Below are 27,420 nucleotides of genomic sequence, written 5' to 3'. Positions count from 1 at the left end.
CTTGAGGGCTCCTCTAGAGTGGCCCAGGCTGTGGAAACTTTGTTTCAGCTTCCCAATACTGCATTATAACAAACCAAGTTATGACTACTGGATGGTCAGAGGCATCTGTTGACCATTCTGACGCTGACTCTGAGGCTTAACCTATGTAAATATGCTCAGCATGCATTACATGAAATGTGACATAGCAAAGTATTGTCATGGTGAAATAATACTTGCATTGCCTGGACCAGTCAGGAGGAGGCCTGCAGTGATTGGCAGAGTAGGTTCTAATGATTTGTGGTAGTCTACATGCTGCACAATCTCACCAACAGTAGGAGATAAAACTTGCAATCAGATCAATGGGAAGGAAATGAGGAGGAGAAGTGAAAAAGGAAGTCCATTGGAAATTTCAGCAAGCCCTTTCTGACTGACTCATCCAACTGCAATCTCTATTCCACATTCACCAATCTGACCTTCTATTTATTACTTGGCCATTATTGCTTTAGTCTTTTCAATCATAATACAAAAACATAAGTTAACAGGGAGAGATTGAATAGGCTGGGGCTGTTTTCCATGGAGGCATAAAATCATGAGGGATAGGATAAGTAGATGAAGTCTTTTCCCTGGGGTGGGTGAGTCCGGAACTAGAGGTTTAGGGTGAGAGGGGCAAGATATAAAAGAGACCTAAGGGGCAACATGTTCATGCAGAGGGTGGTGCATGTGTGGAATGGGCTGCCACAGAAAGTGATGGAGGCTGATCCAATTGCAACATTTAAAAGGCATTTGGATGGGTATATGAATAGGAAGGGTTTGGAGGGATATGGGACTAGATTGGGTTGGGATATCTGGTCAGTAAGAACAAGTTGGACCGAAGGGTCTGTTTCCATGCTGTACCTCTCTATGACTCTCTGAGTCTAACAGAAAATAAATAGTTCAAACCAAATTTATAGACCAAATTATCTTGTATTTCACAGAAATGACAATTAATGCCAACATCCTTGTACAGTTAACACACACCACATGCCACAGTCCTGTTTTGTCTGGGTTCCTCCCAGCAAAGCCAATCCATTTTTAACCATTTACACTTACTCTTAACTTTTTTTCTTTTCTCTCTCTCTCTCTCTCTCGCACTGCCCCCCTCTCCCCCCCCCCACCCCCACCGCCTGTCTTTCCCTCTGTCTGTCTCTCTATCAACAGCATAAAACCACCATTTCTCAGCTATTTTCGATTCTAACAAAGGGTCACTGGACTTGAAGGCTTTTAACTCTCTTTTTCTCTCTACAGATGCTGCCAGACATGCTGAGTTTTTCCAACACTTTGTTTTTGACACTTGTGTTATTCCCTTGTTACTGTTTTCCTCGAGGCTTTGTCTGGCCTAGTGTTCAGCACAGTCTGAACCTTGTACCTACAGCATAGCTGTGACTTCCAGTAGGGAAGATTACAGATTAATTTGAATATTGACCTCCTACATTTCCAACTGACAGTAGTCTGGGCTGGTTGGCTGACAGACAAAAGCAGGAAGGGCAGATACTGTCATGCTGAAAGAGGACAGCAGCTTATGCTCCACGGGACCACTACCATCCCCATATGGCAGTATCTCAACAATCCTTGCAATCTGGTGGATAGCAGGTTGCTGGATATTACAACAGTCCGGCAAATCCTTGTGAAATATTTGTAACTGCAGCCATGACAACATCAATCTGAGTTGGAAGGTAGAAAATTGAGCTTGCATGAAAAGGTTCATCTGCAGCACTCAGATATGAGGATGGATTTTCGTAATTCCAATGTTTGTGATTTTTAAGATCCAAAATGGCTGCAGGCATAAATGAGAGTCTGAAGAGAGAAACCAGCAGATTGTCACATCTAAGTGTCAAAGAAACTTTTAAAAATTTATTTTGTGGGATGTGGGTAATGTTGGCTGGCCAGCATTTATTGCTTGTACCTTGTTGGCCTTCAGAAGGTGGTGTTGAGTTACCTTCTTGAACTGCTGCAGTCCACCTCAAACAAATTTGGCTGTGATCTCTTGTGACTACAAAGAATACAAAGGACTGATGACTCCTCCTCAATGGTAAGCCATCAATGTACATATTATGCTGCAGACACGTTTTGTATTTTTGTCTTTGAAGGATACACAAAGGCAAAAATTAAAAGGTTAGTTTGGACTATATTGGATTGGGTTATTGAGAACTGAGTGGTAATAAGTGGTAGATGATTGAGTTGGAAGTGAATTGAACAGTTGTTGAGGGTTGCGATGCATTTGATGGGTTACAACATTTAAAGATGAATGCACCAATCTTGACCACTTTGGTGCAAACAATGCACTATTAGCAACACTGTATCTAGATTCTTGGGTTTAATATTGAGCATTGATCTCTGCCTATCTGGTCCCACTGCCTCCTGAGAGCTTGTCTGGAAGATCTCCTGGTTCTCAATGGATATAGTACATTTTTAATCCCTTGCGCATTCTTGATCAATGTTCCCTCGGCATTTCTGAAATATCTCCCATGTTGGACTATTGTCTATCTTTCAACTGTAGACTTACATCAGGGACCTGGACCAGCCACAGAGCACTTCATTGTCAAGAGCTGCAGCTTGACATTTGGTAGTGCAGGGTGGCATTACCTGATGCAAGCGGACAGTGTGCTCAGTACCAAGTGCTATTTACATCACAAACAATGAGTGCAGGTAAATTCTCCATCATGGTCCCTATGCTTATATTCAGAAACAATCAAGTTTAGACACCATGTAGATCAAAAGTTTTTAGCATCTGAATTTTCTTCTTTGATTGTGAATTTTATACCAAGTCTCTGGAAAACATTTTGCTATGTTGTAATTATTTGGTTGGATCAAGTGAGAATGTTCCTTTAAAGACGCCATGTGGGCTGCAATAAATTTCAGTAATTAGAAGAGCATGTGGTTGTCTTGTTTTATGAATATGAGGGATCATTTTTGGAAATCCCCAGATGCAGATCAAAGGGAAAATGATACCATTGAAAATTAGTTTGCTTAATATACCATTCAGAGCTAGTTGTATTTTTCTGTAGGCTAGAAACTGGATCTTCCTGTGCTCTCATTTAACAGGCGTAAAATAAGTGCAATCCAAGCTGGTTTTTAGTGACCTGCATCAGAAGGTACCTTCAGGGTGTCCAACCTGATATATTGCGGATCCCTTTACCAGTGCCTGAGGCAGTCCCCTAAAACAGGCTTTGGGTAATTTACATAGAGAAATTATGGCTCAATAGACTCCTTGCAGAAATTAGATTGCAATAAGCACAGTTTGCTCAACTCCAGATACATCTGTGACTGCTAATTTATTTTTAATAGAATTTTCAAAAACATCAAAAGGTGGAATCTTCTGGGCTGGGGACAGCAAGCCTGAAAGCGGGAGGGGAACTAAGTTAAGTGGAATGGTGGCTGATCAGACCCTGTCACCTTTGAAAGAATTAAGTTGTGGGTAAGAAGGCCAAAATCTCCACCTTCGCACCCCACTGCCAATTGAGAGCCTTAAGTGGTCAGTTCTGGAACAACCAGCCTGAATGGTATGCAGTTCCTGGTCAATTCACCCTCACCCTAGCTCATCCTTCCAATAGGAGAAAGTGAGGACTGCAGGTGCTGGAGATCAGAGTCAGAGTGTGGTGCTGGAAAAGCCTGACCTGCTGTGCTTTTCCAGCACCACACTCTCGACTCATCCTTCCAAAAGGAAACCCACCAGCAACTAAGTAGCTGTTGATTGCGAAAAGATGTGGTGGACTTTTCCATCTCCATAAGCCTTGGCTTTCCTTCTTTGAAACTCCTCCTCTTTTCAGATCTGTGTAAAAAATGATAAGCTACCACCCATTGTTGTGAAACTAAGAAAAGTGGCAGTGCTCCCATGACAATATGTCTGTATATAATATCAGAGTTTGAATGTATACTTAATCAAACAGCCCTTCTAGAGCTATAAGCTAAACTAGTATATTTAAGACATAATGGACTTCTGGAGTGTTAATTGATTTTGATAGAAATGGTGTACAGAGATATGGACAAAAGGCAAGAGAATGGCACTTGATAATAGAACTGGTGCAAGAACAATGAGCCCAATGGCTTTTTTTGTACCATAACAATTCTGTGATTCTGAGACTTTGTTTTGATGTAGTTTTACTTTTATTCTAACTATTCTATATCTAGATAGTTTTTTAAAAATTTTGTTTTCATCATTTATGCAATGATGATCTATTGGTAAATAAGATCTGTTGCCTTGAGTGATTGCATTTCAATGAATGACCACTACATTAGTAAAATAAATATGATCTACCAAGCCAACTCTCATTCTGGGATCTGACTTGTCTAGTAATAATATCAATGAGATCAGGACAATACATCTCTGTATTTTGGGTATTTGTAGTATGGGCATGCCAGCTTACCATAATGTTTGAGCTGCTGTTCATGATAGAGACAGTGACAGCAATTTCAATTAAGAAATGACAGGGCCTGCTTGGTTTCACATGGTAAAGAAAAAAACCATTTCCTGATCTAACTGGAAGAATGTTTCGTAGTTAATAAGATTTGGGTTTTCAATTTCCCCTTTCTTGGGCTGGCAAGAAGGGAAAATAGTTGGGTGAGTTAGCACTGGGAGAAACTTTCACCCTTCTCACCACCACTGCAATTAAATGCTGGGCAAGAAGATCCATGGGCAAGTTTCAACACATGCCAGTCAACTACATCTCTTAAATGTTCGATAGATGACCATCTACAGGCTTCAACCACATCCCTCTACAAACACTTGTCTCGCTGGTGGGTGAGAAAGGTAGCCGGTTTCCTGACTTAGATATCGGGGGACCCACCTGCTGAGTTTACGAAGCGGGCCCCCAATTTGCACTAATCGGGAGGCAATTGGAGGCATGAATGGTGGGAAAGGGGGTGGCCTCTGAAAGATCACCCCTGTATTCTTTTATAAGCCCCCAACCTGCAAGAAGAGGAAAAAAATGATTTACTGCTTTGTTGTTGGATGCCTCTAGAGTGATGACCTTCACAGAGAACCAAATGCAACAATCCACAGAGTGCATCTGCCCCTCATTAATAGCCCGTAGCACACTCAGGGTGAAGTAAAAATGATGAAAAAGTTTGCATCATCCCATTCTGCCCTCAATTAAGTCCATCAAATAGCTCTCCAATGCTTGGATACCAGGGAAGTGTGCATGTGGGCTCTAAACGGGAAGATGGACAACTGGAGCATGGAATAGGGGACTTTGTTCCGCCTCTGTGCTCATGCCAATCCCATTCATAATGTCTCTTGTCCTATTCGACAATATGCCCTTCTGTGTGTAGGTGATGCAGCCTTTGAAGGGGATTTTTCAACCTTCCAAACAGAGGATGTCTGCTATGAGCAATTGATCAATCAGAAAGAGAGAGTACAAAGTTAAAAATCACGCAACACCAGGTTATAGTCCAACAGGTTTAATTGGAAGCACACGAGCTTTCGGAGCGACGCTCCTTCATCAGGTGATATTGGATGACTCGATAGTAACACAGAATTTATAGCAAAAATTTGCAGTGTGATGTAACTGAAATTATACATTGAAAATTTGATTGTCTGTCAAGCCTTTCATCTGTTAGAATACAGTGATAGTTTCACTTCTTTCATGTGTAAATCACAAAACCCTTTTTTGAAAGTTGCATTCTCGGGTTAGCTATTAACAATGGTGGTAGCTAGACACTATGTTGAAGGTGTTAGCCCCCTGTGTTCTCTGTCTATGACCTGATGTTTAGATTGATTCTAATCTAAAAAGTGAGATAACAGAGTTTTACATAAATTCATGTAGTTTTTGAGCTCATCTCAAACACTTCCCTCCCCTTCCAGGACCCCTCCATCTCTATTTCCGGCAACTGACTCAACACTGACATCTAGTTCAAACCCACCGACATCCACAGCTACCTGATCTTTACCCCCTTCCACTGCCCTCCCCACCCCGTAAAAACACTATCCCTTACTACCAAATCTTTCGCCTCTGTTCCCAAGAAGAGCAATTCCATGCCAGAACATCTCAGCTAGCCTTCTACTTCAACGACGGCAATGTCCCCTTCTCATGTGGTCAACAATGCCCTCCAGTGCATCTTCTCCAATTCTTGTACCTCCACCCTTGAACCCCACAGCTCCAACCACAATAAGGATAGAACTCCCTGGTCCTTATCTTTCCATTCCACAATCTCTGGGTACAATCCATCATCATATACCATTTTCGCCACATACAGTCAGACCCTACCACCAGAGATTTATTTCCCTCCCCACCCGTTTCAGCATTGCACAGAGACTATTTTCTCCGCGATTCACTCGTTAGGTCTACGCCCCCACAAACCCACCCTCCACTCTTGGGAACTTCCCTTGCCACCGAAAGAGGTGTAAAATCTTCGCCCCTCACCTCCGTCCAGGGCCCCAAAGGATCCTTCCACAACCGACATAGATTCATATAGAACTCTGAGCGCAAAAGCTGCATGAATTTATGTAAAACTCTGTTATTTCACTTTTTAGATTGGAATCAATCTAAACATCAGGTCATAGACAGAGAACACAGGGGGCTAACACCTTCAACATATTGTCTAGCTATCACCATTGTTAACAGCTAACCCGAGAATGCAACTTTAAAAAAAAGGTTTTGTGATTTACACATGAAAGAAGTGAAACTATCACTGTATTCTAACAGATGAAAGGCTTAACAGACAATCAATTTTTCAATGTGTAATTTCAGTTACATCACACTGCAAATTTTTGCTATAAATTCTGTGTTATGATCGAGCCCTCCACAATTACCTGATGAAGGAGCGTCGCTCCGAAAGCTAGTGTGCTTCCAATTAAACCTGTTGGACTATAACCTGGTGTTGTATGATTTTTAACTTTGTACACCCCAGTCCAACACCGGCATCTCCAAAAGAGAGAGTAAGCAGCCTGCATTGAGCTCTGCTAATTCCACACAATCTGTATCCCATAGCTGAAGTGGAAACTGTAAGTTAGAAGATCTTAGAACTCTAAGATTGGTTATTTACCTGACTTTTCAACACAGTTTTTGCATTGTCACATTTCTGTTTCATAGGTATATGCCTGCAGCCTGATGTGTAGTCTTCTGCCTTGTGAAGAATGGTTTAACACTGATTAGTAGCAAGTAATCATTGACTGTGAGAGAGATGGATTACAGATTGTCGGATTGCTTTGTATTGATGACTAAGGGGCACAAAGGGTTCAGAATTATGTGTCAAGTGACTACACTCACTTAGTTTAAGCAAAGTATTCCTGAATCAGATTGTTCCAACATCCCTGAAGTTTTGGAAGGCAGCTATTGTTACCCTCACCACATTATGTTCCTGATCCCCTTTGTTAATTTTCCTGTTGTTCCTCCTCTTCTAAAGAAACAGAATGTTCATCATCTTCCACATCTGGAGTTCTAGTCTGCATTGCTGCTCAATATTGTGCAAGGCACAGCAGACCCCCATCATTCTAGAAACCGTGACCAATCGACACTGACAGAGATAGATAGGGTTTTGTGGTACAAAGAGAATTTACGGATATGAGAAGCTGAAGTTGAGTCAGAAGATCAGTCATGATTGTATTCAAAGCTAGAGCATATTCAAATGGCTATCACCAACTCCAGTTTTATGAAGAGTTCTCCCAAATCTGTACACACAACTCGATCATAATACAGCAACGCAATTGCTTGTTTGATGACAGCTCTGGCTTTCACATAACTTTATTTGTACATTTCTTGAGTGTTTGTTTTTTGGGATTCTTAGTTTACATCAGCCATATGTCCGGAGCGTCTCCACAAAGACGATCACTGACACTCTTTTGAGATATGAATAGTTCTGGAAGACATGGCTGGCACAGATTGAATGCATCCTGACAATTTCCTGGGATCTTGCACACAGACATACTGGATGACAGGTTGCAAATGAGCCAAACATTGATCAGTGGAAGCCCTTTTGGTTGAAGATGACTCCAGGGTGATCTGGGACCAAATTGATAATCATGTCTGCAGTGATCGATCCCTTAGACTTCTGGGGAAGCCAGTCAGAGCTCTGAGTGCCAACTCATTTTACCTGCCCACATAAGTTGAAATATGTACATAAATGTTGAGGCAAATACTTAGCTCTGGTGAGATGCTTGAAGCAGCAGCTTGTGAGATTCTGCAAATATCATCACCTTAAATACTGTGTGGTTGAAATAGACATGTCCACCTGGTCCACTTGGCAGGAGAGCTTCTTCCAGAAGGTGACAAATATCAGGGACCTTCTAATAAGAGTCTGAGCCTCTTGAGGCATTGGTGCTCAGTCCAGAAAACCTCTACCCTACCTGTCAACATTACGTTAAGAGTATTGTCTCCCGAGAGATGGGGTTCTCGCATGGAACATCTCTGGGACACACGCATGAAACAACCCCACTGCCCCATGGCTGAACACTTTAACTCCCCCTCCCACGCCATCAAGGACACGCAGGTCCTGGGCATCCTCCACTGCCAGACCCTTACCATCCGATGCCTGGAGGAAGAACGCCTCATCTTCCGCCTTGTGACCCTCCAACCACACGAGATCAATGTGGATTGCACCAGTTTCCTCATTTCCCCTTCCCCCATCTTATCCCAGATCCAACCTTCCAATTCGGCACCTCCCTCTTTACCTGTCCTACCTGTCCATCTTCCTTCCCACCAATCCACTCCACCCTCCTCTCTGACCTATCATCTTCATCCTCAACTTCATCTACCTATCACATTCTTAGCTACCTTCCCTCCAGCCCCACCCCTTCCCATTTTTCTCTCAGCCCCTTTCGGCCACCCCCTCATTCCTGATGAAGAGTTTATGCTTGAAATGTTGATTTTCCTGCTCCTCAGATGTTCCCTGATCAGCTGTGCTTTTCCAGTACCACACTCTTTGACTCTGATCTCTAGCATCTGCAGTGCTCACTTTCTCCCAGTTTAAAAATATACCTCCTAGCCTTGACATTCTCCACCCTAAAGAAAAGACACTTGTTATTCACCTATCTATACGCCTCATTATTTTATAATCCTTTATAAGATCACCTCTCAACTTCCTACTCTCTAGTTAAAAAGGTTCCAGCCAATCCAACCTCTTTTTGTAACTCAATCCCTCCATTCCCGGTAACATCCTGGTAGACCTCTTGTGAACCTTCTCCAGCTAAATGTCCTTCCTATAACAGAGCGACCAGAACTGGACACAGTACTCTAGACGAGGCCTCATCTACTTCCTGAACAACCTCAACACAATGTCCCAACTCCTATACACAAAAGTTCTGAGTAATGAGGTTTTTAAAAAGTCTTTAAAACATAACAGTTTTTAAACTTCTGTACCTCAGTTTCTCAGGTCTCTTTGCCCACTGCCCTTTTATTTGTTTTCTGTAGCATGTTCAGGAAGCTGAGAAAATCAGTGAACAACATTGTCAGAATTCAAGATTGGAGAAACAGATAATGACGAGTTCATGAATATAAGTAGCTGATTCATCTTTTTTCTAATAGGGTTTATCATGAACTGCAATCAAGTTCAGGTTAAAGGTGAAAGTTGACAGGTTCCTGCTGGATTTTCATTAAACTGGCTGCTTTCACTTTTAATCTATTAATCAAATCTTTTAATTTGTTGTCTGCTTTGAGCCCTTCCATTTTGAGATTTTAAAATTCTACCCATTTAACCCAGTGTCTCTTCCAGAGATGATGACTGATCTGCTGAGAATTTCCATTTTTGTTTTGGATTTCAGTATTTTTCTCTGTCCTGCTTTGGGGTAGTTTTTCAGCAGTAAAACATTAGTAGCATAGTAACAATTTAGAAACTTGCAGTTTTCTAAACCAACCTGAGAAATTTGTTGAGATCTCCATGCTTCATGTATTCAAAAACCATAATGAGGGGGTCACCTTCCACGCACACACCATAGAATGTCACAATGTGCTCATGCTGCAGGTTGGTCAACAGCTCCGCTTCACGATGGAAGTCCTTGCGTGCATTGTCACTGGCTTCTTTCAATGTCTGTGTGTGTGAAATAACAAGATCTTTTTCACAAATGCCTTTTACAGTTTGTTTTTAGATGACACTAGATGATATCATGATAAGGTGCAGCTCCGGACAACAAAGTGTACAATATGCATTTTGAGAATTTGGCACTAGCGAAGACTTGACAAACAGGAAGAAATGCCAGATTTATTCTGGATATCTGTTCTCCTAGTTCCAACATAAACAGTCTGCATGTCCTTACCTGCTCCATGTCATTTTTCAGCTGAAAGGGAGGACACGTACCGGCATCTATGCATAATCATCTACTAAGTGTCGTAAATTTTATTAATAAATCTGATGGGATGCAGTCTATAATATAGCTACACGGTTAGTGAATACACTGATAGTGATCCTCCAAAAATGCTTAGATTCTGGAAAAGTTCCAGAGGACTGAAAAACTGGCAATGTAACACCATTATTTTTTAAAAAAAGGAAGGACTCAATAAACAGGTAACAATATACCACGGAACACATTAGGAGTCGATTATATGGGATGTAATTGCAGATCATTTAGAAATGCATAATATGATCAAGCAGAGTAAGCATGGTTTCATAAAGGGGAAATCATGCCTAACAAATTAACCAGTATTATTTGAGGAGGAAACAAGCAGGATAAATGAAGTGGAAGTAGTGGATGTAATAAATTTGGATTTTCAGAAGCTATTGGATAAGGTAACACACGTTGGGTTCATAAGATGAGAGCTCATGGTGTTTGAGGTAGTATATTAGCATCGATAGAGAATTGGCTAATCAATAGGAGACAGCTGGGGTGAAGGGGAGATTTTTAGGTTAGCATACCGTAACTAGTGCACTGCCATAGGGCTGGGGCCACATAATTTACAATATATATTAATGACTTGGATGAGGAAAGTGAATGTCTTATCACCACTTCTGCAGAACTCACAAAATTAGATGGCAAGTAATGAGGACGACAGAGTTTGTAGAGGGATATAGTCAGGTTAAGAGAGTGGGCAGAAACCCAATTGGAACATAATATGGGGAAAATGTGAGGTTATGCACTGTGGCAGGAAGAATAGAGGTGCTGAATATTATTTAAATGGAGAAAGACTGGAGAAAGCTACAGCAGAAGAACCTGCGAACCCCTGTGCATGAATCACAAAAAGCTTGCAGCCAAATTGTGTGTATTAGAGAAAGCAAATGGAATTTGTTTTTCGTTTCAAAAGGAAAATGGCGTGTAAAAGTATGGAGATGTTGCTAAAACTATACAAGATACTACTGAGACCACAGCTGGAATAGCTTTGTGCTTCTTATCTAAGGCAAGATAAACTAGAATTGGAGGCTTTTCAGAGAAGATTAACTCGGTTGATACCAGTTATGTAGGGAGGAGAGATTGGGAGGTTAGATTTGTACTCATTCTCACTTAGAAGAATAAGAGGTGATCTTATTGAAACATATAAAATACTAATGGGGAGGTGGAGGGGATTGACAAAGTAAATGCAGAGAGGTTATTTCCTTTTGTGAAAAATTCTAGGACTAGCGATCATACTCTCAGAGTAAGGGGTCACCCACTTAAGCCAGAGGTGAGGAGGAAATGTTTTTCTGATGGGAGAGAATTTGTGGACTATTAAGGCTGGATCATAAGTAAACAGCATGGTGACTCAGTGGTTAACACTGCAGCCTCACAGCACCAGGGACCCAGGTTTGATTCCAGCCTCGGGTGACTGTCTGTGTGGAGTTTGCACGTTCTCCCCGTGTCTGCATGGGTTTCCTCCAGGTGCTCCGGTTTCCTCCCACAGTCCAAAGATGTGCAGGTTAGGTGAACTGGCCATGCTAAATTGCCCATAGTGTTAGGTGCATTAGTCAGAGGGAAATGGGTCTGGGTGGGTTACTGTTCGGAGGTCGGTGTGGACTTGTTGGGCCGAAGGGCCTGTTTCCACACTGTAGGCGAATGTAATCTAAACTCAAGGCTGCATTAGACAGATTTTTAATCAGTAAGGGAATTGAGGGTCATGAGGAAAAAGCAGGAAAGTAGAGTTGAAGATTATCAGATCACTCATGATCTCATTGAATGGTGGAGCAGACTCGATGGGCTGAATGGCCTAACTCTGCTCCTTTGTCTTATGATCAAATAGAATATAAATGAGCGATTTGGGTTGGTACATGCTACAGTCCCAGTTGAGACTGTGAATTAGTAACATACACTGGCACAGGTATCAGACATATCATTACGTTTTGGGATTATTATTCTAATTGCCTTGGTGTTAATATTTTTACCACGAGCACAACTCAACTTTTACTATGACTATATTTTGAGATATTTCATGTTCTAGAATTGCACAATAAATGCAATTAATCATTAAGGAAGGAATAGCAGCATCTTTGGAAAATCAGAATCTAATTAAGTACAGTCAGTATGGCTTCATGAAAAGGAAATCATGCCTAACTAACTTAGAGTTTTTCAAGGAAGACCTAAACCAGAATGGATAGTCAGGAACTGGTAGATGCACTGTATTTGGACTTCCAGAATATATTTGACAAGATACCTCACAAAAGGTTAAGTTGTAAGATAAGAACCAAGGTATTGGAGGTAGTATATTGACCATGGATAAATGTGGCTAATTGGCAACAAAAAGCAAGTAGGGATAAGGGGAGTTTTTCATGCTCGCTACCCATGACCAGTGGGATTCCACAGGGATCAGAGCTAGAACCATAAATATTTACAATATATGTTAATGTCTTGGAAGAAGAAGCAAATATATTGTAGCCAAATTTGCAGACAACACAAAAATAGGTGGCATGGCAGGTTGTGAGAGAGATACAAACAATTTACAGAGACATATTGACAGGTAAGTGGGTAAAAAGTTGGCAAATGGAATATAATGCAGGAAAATGTGAAGTTGTTCATTTTGGAAAAGAGAACAAATGAACAGAGTATTACTTTAAATGGAAAAAAAACCCTGCAGAAAGCTACAACACAAAGGGACTTGGGGGTATTTGTGCAGAACAAACAGAAAGCTAACACACAGGTGCAACAGGTAGTGAGGAAGGCTAATGGAATGTTGGCCAATATTTCGAGGGGTTGGAGTATAAGATTACAGAAATCTTACTGTAACTGTACAAGTTACTTGTGAGACAATATCTGGAGTACTGTGAGCAGTTCTGGTCCCCTTTTCAAAGGAAATATGTCATTTCATTGAAGGCAGTTCAGAGAAAGTGGACTAGGATGATCCCTGGTATGGAGGGACTGTCTTATGAGTAAAGGCTAAACAGGTTGGAATTCAACTCACTGGAGCTTAAAAGAATCAGGTGATCTCATTGAAGCATATAGCATTCTTAAGGAACTTAACAGGATAAATGTTGAGAGGAGATTTCCCCTCACGGGAGAATCTAGGATAAGTGGGCATAGTCTTAGAATAATGGGACACCAAATAAAGACTAAGATGAGGAGGAATTTCTTTTGAGATTGAAGCTAATAGGACTTTTAAGGGGTTTGACTGGGTAAATAGAGTCATAGAGTCATAGAGATATACAGCATGGAAACAGACCCTTCGGTCCAACCCGTCCATGCTGACCAGATATCCCATCCCAATCTAGTCCCACCTTCCAGCGCCCAGCTCATATCCCTCCAAACCCTTCCTTTTCATACTTGTAAATCTTTTCTGAACCCTTTCAAGTTTCACAACATCTTTCTGATAGGAAGGAGACTAGAATTGCATGCAATATTCCAACAGTGGCCTAACCAATGTCCTGTACAGCTGCAATATAATCTCCCAACTCCTGTATTCAATACTCTGACCAATAAAGGAAAGCATACCAAATGCCTTATTCACTATCCTATCTACCTGCGACTCCACTTTCAAGGAGCTATGTTTCTCTTCATGGGACAGTCTAGGACCAGAGGGCATAACCCCTTGGTATAAAGGCCACCAATTTAAGATTGAGATGAGGAAGAATTTCTTGAGAGTTGACAGTCTTTGGAACTCCTTGCCACAGAGAGTTGTGGGGGCAGGAGCCTTGTATATATTTAAGGCTGAGATTCCCAATCAGTAGAGAATCAGAGGTTATGCAGAGAGTGCAGGAAAATGGACCTGAGGAATGTCAGATCAGCCATGATCCTATTGATTGACAGAGTAGGCTGGAGAGGATGAATGGGTTATTCCTTTTCCATGGTCATATGGGTTACATACACTAAATCGCAAGGATACATACCAGTAAGTTCTTAAACTGAATGACAGGCTAGCGTTTTTATATTACCTTATAATGTCAAAACATTTCATTAACAAGTTGCTCCAAAGTAAATTGTTGATGTTTATCTTGACAAATCTATCAACCATCAAGATTTTTAAAACCTCAATGTGATAAATAAGCAGCCAGTTCATCAGTTTCCAGGAATATTGATGTGTGTCCAAATCTCTTGCTTTTTCTTCATACATTGCAATTGGATGTTTAGCAATTCCTGGAAACCCCAGAATACGTTCACAGGACTTGAATTTAATATCTCATCTGAATAATAGCAACTGTTACATTACATCACTCTCAACATTGAGCATCATCCAAGAGACTGGACACAACAACTTCTGTCAGTTGTATTATCAACTGCTCCATTTTAAAAAATTCAGTCATGAAAGGTGGATGTCTCTGGCTGGTTCAATATTTTAATACCCATCCCTAAATAGCCTGATGGTGCTGAGTTGCCTTTTAGATCTGCTGAGTCTATTTTGTTCAGGAACACCCACAACGCTGATAGTTTGAAGAGTTTGTAATATTTATCAATAAGATATTGCAGATGACAATGTGCTGCAAAATAATTCAACAAACTTCATTTAACCTCCACGTCTTGTTTGTTCTGTAATTCAATGCCATGTCAAAACATACTGGACAACAATGTGTTATTAGTTTTTTAAAAACATATATACTTTGAAAAGAGTCGTATTAGATTCTTGGTCACAGCATAAACCACTACATGCAAGATACATGGTAGAATCCATAAAGCATGATTCTATTTCTCAATTCACTGTTAACAACTGTCACAGCAATTATTTATGTCTGTGCATGTCCAGTACATCCACAAGTTCCCTTCCAGAAATGCACAAGAGAAGGGATTAAAAAGCTAAGTGCAACCCAAGTCTATCTGCGCAAATCTATTCTAGCTCTACTAGGCTGCATTCAACTGGCTTCTTTGTGCATGTACATAATAAAAAGTCTCTTGCTGAGTGCTGGAAGCTCATTGCAAATAAGCAAAGCACTGGCTCCTACGTCTTATAGTCTACTAAACTCACAATTTCTTTCCTTAATTCAAGAGACCCTGATTATATTGTCTTCTTTTAAAAGTAAAATATATTGGAACTGGAAAAGGTATCTTTTCAAGAGATAGGTTTGCTGCAGAAATGTACTTATTGCACATCAGAGTTTTCACAAAAATGTTGGAAAGTATGCAGTCTATGTTCAAACATTTCAAATTGAAATGAAATGTTACGGAAAGTTGCTTTATGGATTAAAGTTGCAAGTGCCTCAGCACAACAAGTTGTGCAAGATGCATCTTGAATGGAAGCTGTTGTATGAGCAATGACCACAGTGGAATTTGTAATCTGAACAATAAATTATTAATTTAACAGGAATGTACAGCAAAAGGGACATAGTAAGCAAGAATACTTACAGAGAGCAAGTGGGCCTGGTTTTCAATTTCCATTCAGCAGACAAATATTCAGAATGGAAGGCAGTCCACTAAGTGGAATCGACTGTGTGCATCCCACTATTCTCAGGTTCCCATGTTTTCCATGAACAATTTGGCCAAGCTGGTCTACTCTCATTGCCATATGAAACCAGGCCATATTTTTACATCTATGAGTGAGATCATGTGTCATGCTCTTTTGACATTGCATTAGTCCTACTAAGCCCAATTTAAAAGATAACTGAGACTGATAGCTAGACAAGCATTTATCACAAGGAGCTTCAGATCAACCCATAAATTAATAATTGAAATTCTATAGTACTATACCTTCACTGCCACCAAAGTTTTGTCATCTTCTGTGCAAAGGTTATGACATTCAGCAAGAAATACTTTGCCAAAGGCTCCTTCACCCAACTCCCTCTTCAGGACAATATTGTGCCGTTTGATGTTTCGGACAACTGTCAATAGATAAGAATTATTGTATTACTCTAATAGAAACTAAACAGCCATTTCTTCTAATGGTTTCTTCCAAGTATAAAAGGTAGACAAGTTTAATTGCTGTGCCTAATAGAAAGGCCCACAATTAAGAGAGGTGCAAGTCAGAAGATTAATCGAACTATGGATTTAAAAAATACTTCACTGGAGTAATTTTAATTGACTCACTTTCCACATCAACTATTGCAGTAGTACCAATACAATATACATATGGTACAACAGTAATGGCATCCTGTTACCTTACTCAGCAAAACAACACAAGTGTTTTACTCATGCTTCCATGCAGGTGGGAAGTTATATCATGTCACAGCTATTGCATGTCCACATTTTTCACTTTGTAATCATATTACAAAGTACCTGGGCAGGTTGATGCTAACTCCATGTTTTTAATTAATCATAATTTTAAGCTGAATTGTGTAACTTACATTCCTGTTCACTTCATCAACACCATAGTTAAAGTGCCTTTGAAATAAATTCAAATTTAACAATGCCATGAAGATTTCTCCTGTTTTTAACATGGTGAAAATTCAGATACTGACAACTAAAGGAAAAATTATCCTTACCGTCTCAAAAATTCAGGAATTCAATTGCAGGTAAAGTTCAATAATTATTTGGTGCACTATCACACACATTCTTTGATTTGTCCCCATTCAGAAATATTTCACAGAAATATGTTAGTGTTTCACATTACCAAAAGCAAATGCCATTTCCTTCTGAAAAGCATTGTAATGTTTACAACATAGTTAGCATGTTCGAATGAAAACAGACCTGAAATGTTAAGATAAAGGTAAAGGTAAATGTTATAGTTTATGGAGTTCAATAAATATATTCTTTTTTTTAATAGCTCTAAGATTACCATATGAAACATTTTATTTAATTTCTGGATCTGTTTTTAGTATCATGTAGACCTATTTAGTTCCACTTCCCTGCCTCTTATAACATTTAGCCTCAATATTTTGATTGCATGAAAAAAAATTATTCAATCCTAGCCAAATGAATAACAGAAGACTTGTTTTTACAGAATATGTTCATTCCTGCTTAATACAAGGATGGACCTCACAAGGTTCCTCACAAAAGGTGAAGTCATATGATAAGAGCCCATGGTGTATTGGAGATAGTGTATTGGCATGGATATAGAATTGGCTTATGTGCAGGAAACAGCAGAAGGAGATAAAGGGTTTTCCTTCAGGTTGTGCAATTGGTGACCAAAGGGATTCCACAGGGATCAGTGCTAGAACCACAATTATTTATACTATATATTAATGCCTCGGAAGAAGCAAGCAAATATACTGTAGCCAAATTTGCAGACAACATGAAAATAGGTGGAAAGGAAGCTTGTGAGAGACATACAAACAGTTTACAGAGACATATTGATAGGTTCAGTAAGTGGGCAAAAAGTTTGCAAATGGAATATAATGCAGGAAAATATGAAGTTGTCCATTGTGGAAGAGAGAACAAAAGAACAGAATATTATTTAAATGGGGAAAAAAACCATGCAGAAAGCAGCAACTCAAAAGGACTCAGAGTAATTGTGCACAAAACACAGAAAGTTAACACAGAGGTGCAGCAGGTAGTGAGGAAGGCTAATGGAATGTTGGCCCATATTTCGAGGGGTTGAAGTATAAGATTAGGGATATCTTACCATAACAATACAAGCTGCTTGTGAGACGATATCTGGAGTACTGTGAGCAATTTTGGTCCCCTTTTCTAAAGAAAGATATAATTTCATTGAAGGCAGTTCAGAGAAAGTTGACTTGGATGATCCCTGGTATGGAGGGTCTGACTTATGAGTAAAGGCTAAATGGGTTGGAACTCAACTCACTGGAGTTTAAAAGAATGAGAGGTGATCTCATTGAAGCATATAGCGTTCTTAGGGAACTTGACAGGATAAATGCTGAGAGGATATATCCCCTCATGGGAGAATCTAGGACCAGTGGGCATAGTCTTAAAATAATGGGGCACCACATTAGGACTGAGAGGAGGTTGAGAATCCTTGGAATTCCTTGCCACTGAGAGATGTGGGGCAGAGTCCTTGTCTATATTTAAGGCTGAGATAGATTCTTGATTAGTAGGGGAACTGAGGGTTATGGAGAAGGTGTGGGAAAGTGGACATGAGGAATGTCGCTCAGCCATGATTGTATTGAAGAAGGCTTGAAGGGCTGAATGGTGTATTCCTCTTCCTATTTCCTACAGTCTTATATCTGAAAGGTTACTTATAGCAGCCATTTGGAAGTTTCTTGACTTTTTTTATCAAAAAGTCATTAAACTGAAATATTAACTCTGTTTCTCGCTCCACAGATGCTGCCAAACCTACAGAATATTTCCAGAATTTATTCTTCATTTTGACTTCCAGTATCTGCAATATTTTGCCTTTATATTCATGTCTTCATTTGTATATAAGTGAATAATATGGCTGCTGAGAGAAATTGGAGGGTGGAGCATAAATAATGAAAAGGTACAGATACATTATTTAAACAAAATAATTTTAAACCTTCATCTGGGACACTGAGCATCAATTGTTGAAATGGCGACTTTGAATGTATTTTGGACGGTAATGATCTAATCAATCGTGGATTCAAATATGGGCTAGTGGAAAGAAAAGAAAGCAAAGAAATAGAAAAGAAAAAGAAAAAGTTATTGTAATAAGTGATCTTTTCAAGGGTTTCTCCAGTAGCCTAATAGTTTTGTTAACTCAGTTCCGTGGCACTGAGCCAAAAAGACCACAAAGATTAATCTTTGATCTGTGGGAATTTATTAATTGTGATGGAGACACAACAATTGGTTTCAAGTTTTAGGATTGGGAATATGCAATAGTGAGTGGATCCTCTTGGAGAATATTGTGAACCTGTTTGGATAGGATTAGGCTGAAACATGCTGAGTCTAGTGGTTACAGTAGAAGATTTAGAAAACAGAACCTGGGTGTTCACTTTCAATCTGCAAGCAATGAAGCTGAATTTCATAGATCTGTCAACATTTTAGCTTGTACCAAATAAATCTCATAATTACAATGTTTTACCATTACTAGAAAAACCCAACTGATATATCAATGTTCTTCATGGAAGGGAACATGCTAGCCATATTGGTCAGGCATACATCAGACTGATTCAGATTGCAAGGTTGATTCTTAATACACTAGGGATTAATGTAACCCAAGTAAAAATGAAATCTATAGAAATTAAGTAAAATGTTCTCAATTGGCTGGAGTCATCACTAGTGCAAAGACAGATGAATGTGATTGTTTGAGGCAATCACATCAGTCCCAGCACATTAGTGTAGGAGCTCACAAAGCTTGACCATATTCAGCTGTTTCATTAATAGCCTTCTCACCACTATTAGGTTAAAAATGGGGAGCGTTAGTGAATGATTGCACAATGTTCAGTTCTATTTGCAACCACTGTAATACTTGAGATCTGTGTTCATATTCAGCAAAACTGGACAACATTCAGACTTTGGCTAATAAATGACAAATGACATGGACACCACACACATGCTAGGCAATGAATACCTCCACTAAGAATAAATCACATCTTCTCTCCGTGAAATTCATTGGTACGACCATCACTAAACTCAATGTTCCTGGTCATCATTGATCCAAAGATAAACGAAACCAACCATATAAGTCCTATAGTTATAAAATCAGCTAGAGATCAATGGTCACTTTTACTTGGTTCAGAATGTGAAAAGTGAGATTTTTCTCTGGATTTCATAATCATGAGGTTGAATGCAGTAAAGTTTTTTTTTAAATCAAGACTATAACCCCAAATCAAAGACTATTCAACTTGAGTGCTGATTACAGAAATCAAGTGTGGAGTCAAGAGTTTGCACAAGGCATTTGGTAGGATATTTCCTATTGAATGGAGTCTCAATAGGTTGGGGACTTCTGATAATTTTTCCAAATCTGTCCCAACTTCACGTAACCTAAGTGGGTTTGTCGTGCATTGTAGACTCCTTGTATAGTTCGTATTGTCAAGATGGAACCCAGGTATGTAAGCAAATATTCCCTACTGGTGTTGCGGCCCAGAAGAGAAATCCAGGAACACCACAAACATAAGATCCATTGCTTACCATTGGACTGTTCCAAGACAGCAGTGGAGGCAGTGTCATTGAAGATATTTTTAAGGGTCTCTGAGTTTAAAAAAGGTTTCTTAATTGTCAAAAGAATCAAAGATATAGACATAGGCAGGAAAGCAGAGTTGACACCACAGTAGATCAGCTATAATCTTGTTGAATGCTGGAGGAAGTCTGAGGGTCCAAAATGCCTTCTCCAAGTATTAATTCATTGGTTTATATGACACCATTCACTGAAACTGGTACTTTCAGCAGGAAAGTGTTTGACCTGGTGGACTGGAGTGAGGGGTGGTTGCCTTCTCCTACAATGACGAACTCAAGAGTTTCACTGTCTCTTTCTGAAAGTACTGCAATTATTGTCATGGCAGTTCTAGTATCTATCCAGTTTGCAGAGAATCATTTTATTACCTCTCTTCTTCCACACTCCCTCTTTCCTGTTAAATACTCCTTTTTCATAAACAAGTAATTTATTTTTTAAAGTATTTATGAAATCTACTGAAAACATCTAAAATTGAAATTTAAAAATTTACTTTACCACAAGTAGATCTGAGTGGTTGACTGTAGTGTTAATGGTAATCATTCTTTCAAATGTGTTATTAAGCAAACCTAACCTGCAAGAGGTAACTTCCAGTTTTTAGGTTGAATTAGAAGCAGTGTAACAATAAGGTTGAGGTTACTTACATTTTGGAATTTAGTTCAGTGTTCACTGCTCATGTTGAATAATATCCTGACAATTTTTTGTGGTGAATTCCTTGCCATTCCTGAATCCTGCCATTCTTGAACTCCACACTATGATACAAGTTTAGGATCCAAGGACACTTTTTGATTTGGTTTATTATTGACATATGTACCGAGATACAGTGAAAAGTATTGTTTTACATGCTATCCAGGCAAATCATACCTTACATAAATATATCAGCGTAATAGAACAGAATGCAGAATATAATGACACAGCTACAGAGAAGGTTTTGAGAAAGAACTACCCTAATAAATGAGAGGTCCATTCATAAGTCTGATAACAGCAGGGAAGAAGTTGTTCTTGAAAGTGTGAGTATGTGTTTTCAAACTTTTGTATCTTCAGCCTGATGGAAGAGGGTGGAAGAGAGCATAACTAGATTGGGATTGATTATGTTGACTGCTTTCCTGAGGCAGTGGCAAGTATTGATGGAATCAATAGATGGAAGGGTGGTTGGCGTGATCTCATCGTAAACCTAAACAAACCAGTAAGCTATTTGACTGTAGAGGTATAACAACTGAGTCTACGGCTGTGGGTGGCACAGTGGCATAGTGGTTAGCACTGCTGCCTCACAGCGCCAGAAACCCGGGTTCAATTCCCGCCTTAGGCGACTGACTGTGTGGAGTTTGCACATTCTCTCCGTGTCTGTGTGGGTTTCCTCCGGGTGCTCCGGTTTCCTCCCACAGTCCAAAAATGTGCAGGTTAGGTGAATTGGCCATGCTAAATTGCCCATAGTGTTAGGTGAAGGGGTAAATGTAGGGGAATGGTCTGGGTGGGTGGTGGGTCGGTGTGGACTTGTTGGGCCGAAGGGCCTGTTTCCTCACTATAAGTAATCTAATCTAATCTACTACACTAACATTCATGACTGCACAATTCTAGCCAAGATCTCCAAAAGGCAAAGGAACATAAACTTGCTTGTTTTGTGTCATTACCTCTGAACTATGGCAACAAATATTAAAAGAAAGCCTTAGATTTTGATCCTAGTTATTGATCAGTGGCTTCTATTGGAAATATTTAATATTTAATAGGAATACCAAGATTTTTTTCATTGAAGAACACTTAACATCAAATATCAACAAATTATTTAATATTTATGGTTAATTATTATGATTCCATGTGCTGCGTAAGAGACATTGGCCCCTCTTGTTATATTGCCAATTACCAACTTATTGTTGTTTATTTCAAACCGCATTTGTGACCTTCAATGTCTATGCTCTGAGAGTGTGAGTGATCTATTTACAGTCTCCACAATCTGAATATCAGCGCTCACGTCTCAGATTTAGATACTAGTCACATACAAAAAGCTGTCTGCTACTCTAATGATGCTGCAGGACTATCACATACACATTATGCATCCCCCTTCCCCAAAGACCTGTGCAATTTTGTAAGTATGACATTAATGGAGTACTACAGAGTTCGGGGTCTGCAATATTTCATATTTACAGAGGCCATAAACATCATGTTCAGGCAGTAAAGATATGTCAACAAGCAGTTGAAGCCGCAAATGAAATCCTCCCAAGCTCTGACCTGCAATTCCCTTAATCACAGCCTGGCTCAGCAGAAAATGTGGTAGGGTTCTGTGTAAATTCTAACCATTGCAATACATGGAGTTAGAACTCCATTCCACAGTTTCAAAAGAGCAGAGTCCAGAGTGAACTGAATTTTCATTGTAAATTGATTGAAAAGGATTTAATAGACATCCTCCAAAGTTATAAAAATAGCTAACAAGATACTAAATCCATCACAGCTAATGGCAATAACCTATCTCTCACTGAGATTCCATCACTATTGGTTAGAGAAGGCCTTTCTTTCACTGCAACAGGTGACCTCATTCTCCACAGGTTTTTTTATTAACATCTTTTCGGGATATCTTAGCATGTTCCTTTTATTTCATGTCAATCAAGTACAAGGCTGCAATGTGGAAACTAATGGCTCGCTTTTGAAAACAGCTAAGCAACACGACCCATCCTTACTGCCAAGTTTGAACTCAATGAATTAATGCCACTGTGACCATCACAGCCACTTAGTCCTTTGCAGAAAGGCTTTGGAATTTCATAATTGGTAAAGTATTCAATTACCAGCACATCTTGATAAAATTCCCAATGAGCAAAATAATGTGGGTCTCAATTGTCGAAGGAGGATTATAGTCCAATGTAATTATTTTAAAATAACTTGGCAACTTTACAGTCAAGGAGTTGTAATGATTTATATAAAGATGTATATTCAGTCATGAATGATTCATGGATATGTTGTTGATTGGAGAAGTCTCTTCCCATACTAATTCACCTTCTCATCAGAAAAGATTTTACCACCGTAATAATTCAATCCATTAGACAATTTGCATTTTAAACTTCATTCAAAAACTGGCATATGAGAGTTTTGTGTATGGAATCACAAGTAGGTTTCAAAGTGAATATTTTGTGTCAGTGTTCACTAGTGAGAGAAACAATATGAGGATAGAAATCAAGGAGAAGGATTGTGATGTACTTAGAGAAAGTAGCATTGACAGCGATGACGTTCTGAGCAATTTGGCCAGCTTAAAAGTTGATAAATATCCAGAGCTGCATGAAATGAGGCAAGGAAGAAAATTTAGGACATTGGCAATAATTTTCAATTTCTCCCTGGTCTTGGCAGAGCTTCCAAAGAACTGGAGGACAACCAATACGGTGGTACCATTATTCAAGAAGGGAACAAGGGATAAACCAGGAAGCTATCAGCCAGGCAGTGGTGGGGAAACTATTGGAAGCAATTCTCAGGGACAGAATTAATCTGCAGTTGGAAAGGCAGGAATTAGTTAAAAACAGCACAGTTTTGTTAAGGGGAGATCATATCTGACCAACTTGGTTGAAGAGATACCAGGTATGTAGATAAAGACAATGTATGTAATGTAGTCTGTTTGGACTTCAGTAAGGCTTTTAAGAAAGTCCCACATCAGAGACTGATAGCATAGGTAAGAGTCTATGGGATCCAAGGAAATTTGACTAATTGGATCCAGAATTGACTGAGTGGCAGGAAGCAGAGGGTAATGATTGAGGGTTTTTTTTTGTGACTGAATGCATGTGTCCAGTGGAGTTCAACAGGAATCAACGTTTAAACAGTTTGGACTTGGATGTATGAGGCTTGATTAGGAAGTTCACAGATGATGTGAAACTGGTGGGGTGGTAAATAGTGAGGAGGATAGCCTTAGATTACAGGACAATGTAGAAGGCTAATCAGCAGTAAATGGAAATTGATTTGGATCAATGCAAGGTGATACACCTGGGAATGACAAACAGGGCAATGGATTACATGATGAGAGGTAGGACCCTGGGAAGCACCAGGATCAGACGGACATTGGTATACATGCCCATTGGTCCCTTAAGGTAGCAGGGCAGCTATAGAATGATTAAGGAGTTATGTGCGATATTTATCTTAGTTAGCCAAAGCATAGAGTTTAAGAGTAGGGAGATTATGTTGGAATTGTATAAACATTTTGGTTAGGCCACAGTTAGAATACTGTGTGCACTTCTGAAATTCCCATTTTTAGGAGGCATATTTAGATTAGATTAGATTCCCTACAGTGCGGAAACAGGCCCTTCGGCCCAACAAGTCCACACCAACCCTCCGAAGAGCAACCCATCCAGACCCATTCCCCTATATTCACCCCTGGCTAATGCACCTAATACTACGGGCAATTTATTATGGCCAATTCACCTAACCTGTACATCTTTGGACTGTGGGAGGAAACGGAGCACCTGGAGGAAACCCACACAGACACGGGGAGAACGTGCAAACTCCACACAGACAGTTGCCCGAGACAGGAACTAAACCCAGGTCCTTGGCGCTGTGAGGCAGCAGTGCTAACCACTGAACCACCATGCCGCCTCTAACTCAAAAACCTTGTAGTTAGAGATGATGCTTTGTGTGAACCATATGAGAATTGTCTTTGTTCTATCAATGAAAATGAATTGTACCATTTTCATTCAAACACTATTTGTCAGCTAATGTGTGTTTAACTTTACAATAATATTGTGTTTGACTCTTCAGTTCCTTTTGTTGCAGAACTCCTTTCTTCTTTTGGTTTCTATAAGGATTTGAACACCTTGCTTTACTTGTTGATATGAAGCAGAGTGAAATACTCCTTTCAATCCTGAACACCAAATATCAGCAAGGAATACTGCCTTTGAAGAGAGCACAACATGAGTTTACCAGAACAACAGAAAGACTCCAAACTTTACATCATGAAGTGAACGAACTTAAAGTAAGATTGTATTTACTGAAATAATGATGGTTGAAGAATGATGTAGTAAAATCCTCCAAGATATTAATGGAACCAGAGAAATCATTTTTCCTGATTGGAGTGGCTAGGACTAGGAAACAAAGTCTAAACAAGAACCAAATGGTGACAGAAATTTGGAATCCATTTGCAAATGGAAATTAGATATTCTAAAAAGGTGCCATATTCTAATCAAAATGTTAACAGTTTCACTCTGCACAAATGCTGCCGGACTTGCTGAGTATTTTCAGCATTCTTTTTTATTGCAACTAAAATTAATAGATGGAATCCATTTGCAAATGGAAATTAGATATTCTAAAAAGGTGCCACATTCTAATCAAAACGTTAACAGTTTCACTCTGCACAAATGCTGCCGGACTTGCTGAGTATTTTCAGCACTTCTTTTTTATTGCAACTAAAATTAATAGACTTATGCTAGCCCAAGGTAGTAAAAGATATGGGGAGAAGATAAGTGCATGGAGTTAGGTCACAGGTGTACCATCAACCCACCATATGATTGCACTGGAGACAGTGCAAAGAAGATTTACCAACATGTTGCCTGCTCTGAGAGTTTTGGTTATGAAGAGAAATTGGACAGACTGGATTTGTTTACCTTGGAGCCGAGGAGACTGAGGTGGGGTATGGGTGGCGTCATGATTGAGATGTATAAAATTGTGAGGGGCATAGATAGGATAGACAGAAACTTATTGTCTTCATGGGAGGGAATCAATGACCAGGACCCAGTTTAAAAGAAGCAGCAAGAGATTTAAAGGGAATGTAAGGAAATGTTTTCATTTAGAGTGGGTATCTGAAACTCACTGCCTGTAAGGTTGGTACAGGCTCATAATATTTAAGAAATCCTTGGATCTACATTTGTGATGTTAAGGCTATGAGCCAAGTGTTGGGAAATGGGATTAGAATAGTTTGATGTTGGTTTAACCACTGTAGACTCAATGGGCCAAAGGACTTTTTTCTGTGCTGTAGACCTCTATGACTCTGTGGCTTTGATCAGCTTCCCTGTAGGTTATTTTTGTGAACATGTATCATGATCTTTCAAATCGCTTTCAGCCAAAATGGAGAAGAAATGATGTTACAAAGTATTATGTTTTAGTGAAATATTGCTCAGCATTTTTGTTCTGAACTTACTCCTCCACTGTTTATTAAATCTACTTTTTCTCTGCAGATTTAAGATTATTTAATACAGATTTCAAAGTTGAAAATGAAACTCAAGCAAGCACCAATATAAAATAGAATGAAAAGATCTAACCTCATAGAACATGAAAAGGGCCAGTCATTCAAACAATTATTTTAAAATTAATTCCCTAGCAATTAACAGGACAAGGTCACTTCTCATTTTACAGACATGAAGTGTAGACCAGATGTCTTCATTCAGCACAAATCCTCCATTATTTTATATTTAGACTCATTGGCTAGAGAGGTTATAGTTGGGGCTTATGTTGAGACACAAGTTGTCTTTAAAAAATTACCTTTATATAATGCCTTTCATTACCTCAGACTGCCAAAGTGCTTTAAAGCCAATTAAGTACTGTTGAATAGTAGTCACTGTTGTACATAAATTTCAGCCCTAAGATCTATAATACAGAAGTAGAGAGACAGAAAACGTACTAAAGACAACATAAACCAATAGAACATAGAACATAGCATAATACAGCACAGAACAGGCCCTTCGGCACACGATGTTGTGCTGAACATTTGTCCGAGCTTAAGCACCCATCCATGTACCTATCCAATTGCCACTTAAAGGTCGCCAATGATTCTGACTCTGCCACTCCCACAGGCAGCGCATTCCATGCCCCCACCACTCTCTGGGTAAAGAACCTACCCCTGACATCTCCCCTATACCTTCCACCCTTCACCTTAAATTTATGTCCCACTGCCTCTCCTGGCGAAGTGATCTGTTAGCTTTTACCACCCAGGTTCACATGTGACCATCTGGGTGGGGTTTCAAAGGCTGGATGGCAAACTTCAAGTCTTCATCAAGTTCATCATCTTCACTGAGTGTGGAAGGGAGTGTGAGAAATTGGGGATCAGAGATGCATGTGTACTATATTGACTGTAATTCCATTACTTCTCAGAGCATCTGCTTGCCAGAAATAGGGCTTTGAATCATAGATAAGCAGGCAGTAAATGTTGTTGCAATCCACGGGCCTCTAGAGAGAAATTATGTTTCTCACATGAAATGAAAGCAGAGTTCTGGTTTACTTTCTTTGT

At 39.6% G+C, this 27,420-nt stretch overlaps 1 protein-coding gene across 1 annotated transcript in view; it reads right to left on the bottom strand.

Moving 5' to 3' along the window:
* Nucleotides 1–27,420, bottom strand: part of ntrk2a (neurotrophic tyrosine kinase, receptor, type 2a) — a 253,300-nt gene that overhangs the window by 78,817 nt on the left and 147,063 nt on the right. Inside the window, exons 13-14 of the mRNA XM_043713062.1 lie at nucleotides 15,962–16,092; nucleotides 9,806–9,978 (exon numbers count right to left, since the gene is read on the bottom strand). Of these exons, the coding sequence (XP_043568997.1) occupies nucleotides 9,806–9,978; nucleotides 15,962–16,092 (304 nt within the window). The remainder of the gene's footprint in view (nucleotides 1–9,805; nucleotides 9,979–15,961; nucleotides 16,093–27,420) is intronic.

This window comes from Chiloscyllium plagiosum, chromosome 2 (genome assembly GCF_004010195.1).
Source record: "Chiloscyllium plagiosum isolate BGI_BamShark_2017 chromosome 2, ASM401019v2, whole genome shotgun sequence".
NCBI classification, from domain to species: Eukaryota; Metazoa; Chordata; class Chondrichthyes; order Orectolobiformes; family Hemiscylliidae; genus Chiloscyllium; species Chiloscyllium plagiosum.
This window is presented reverse-complemented; position numbering and strand designations above follow the sequence as displayed.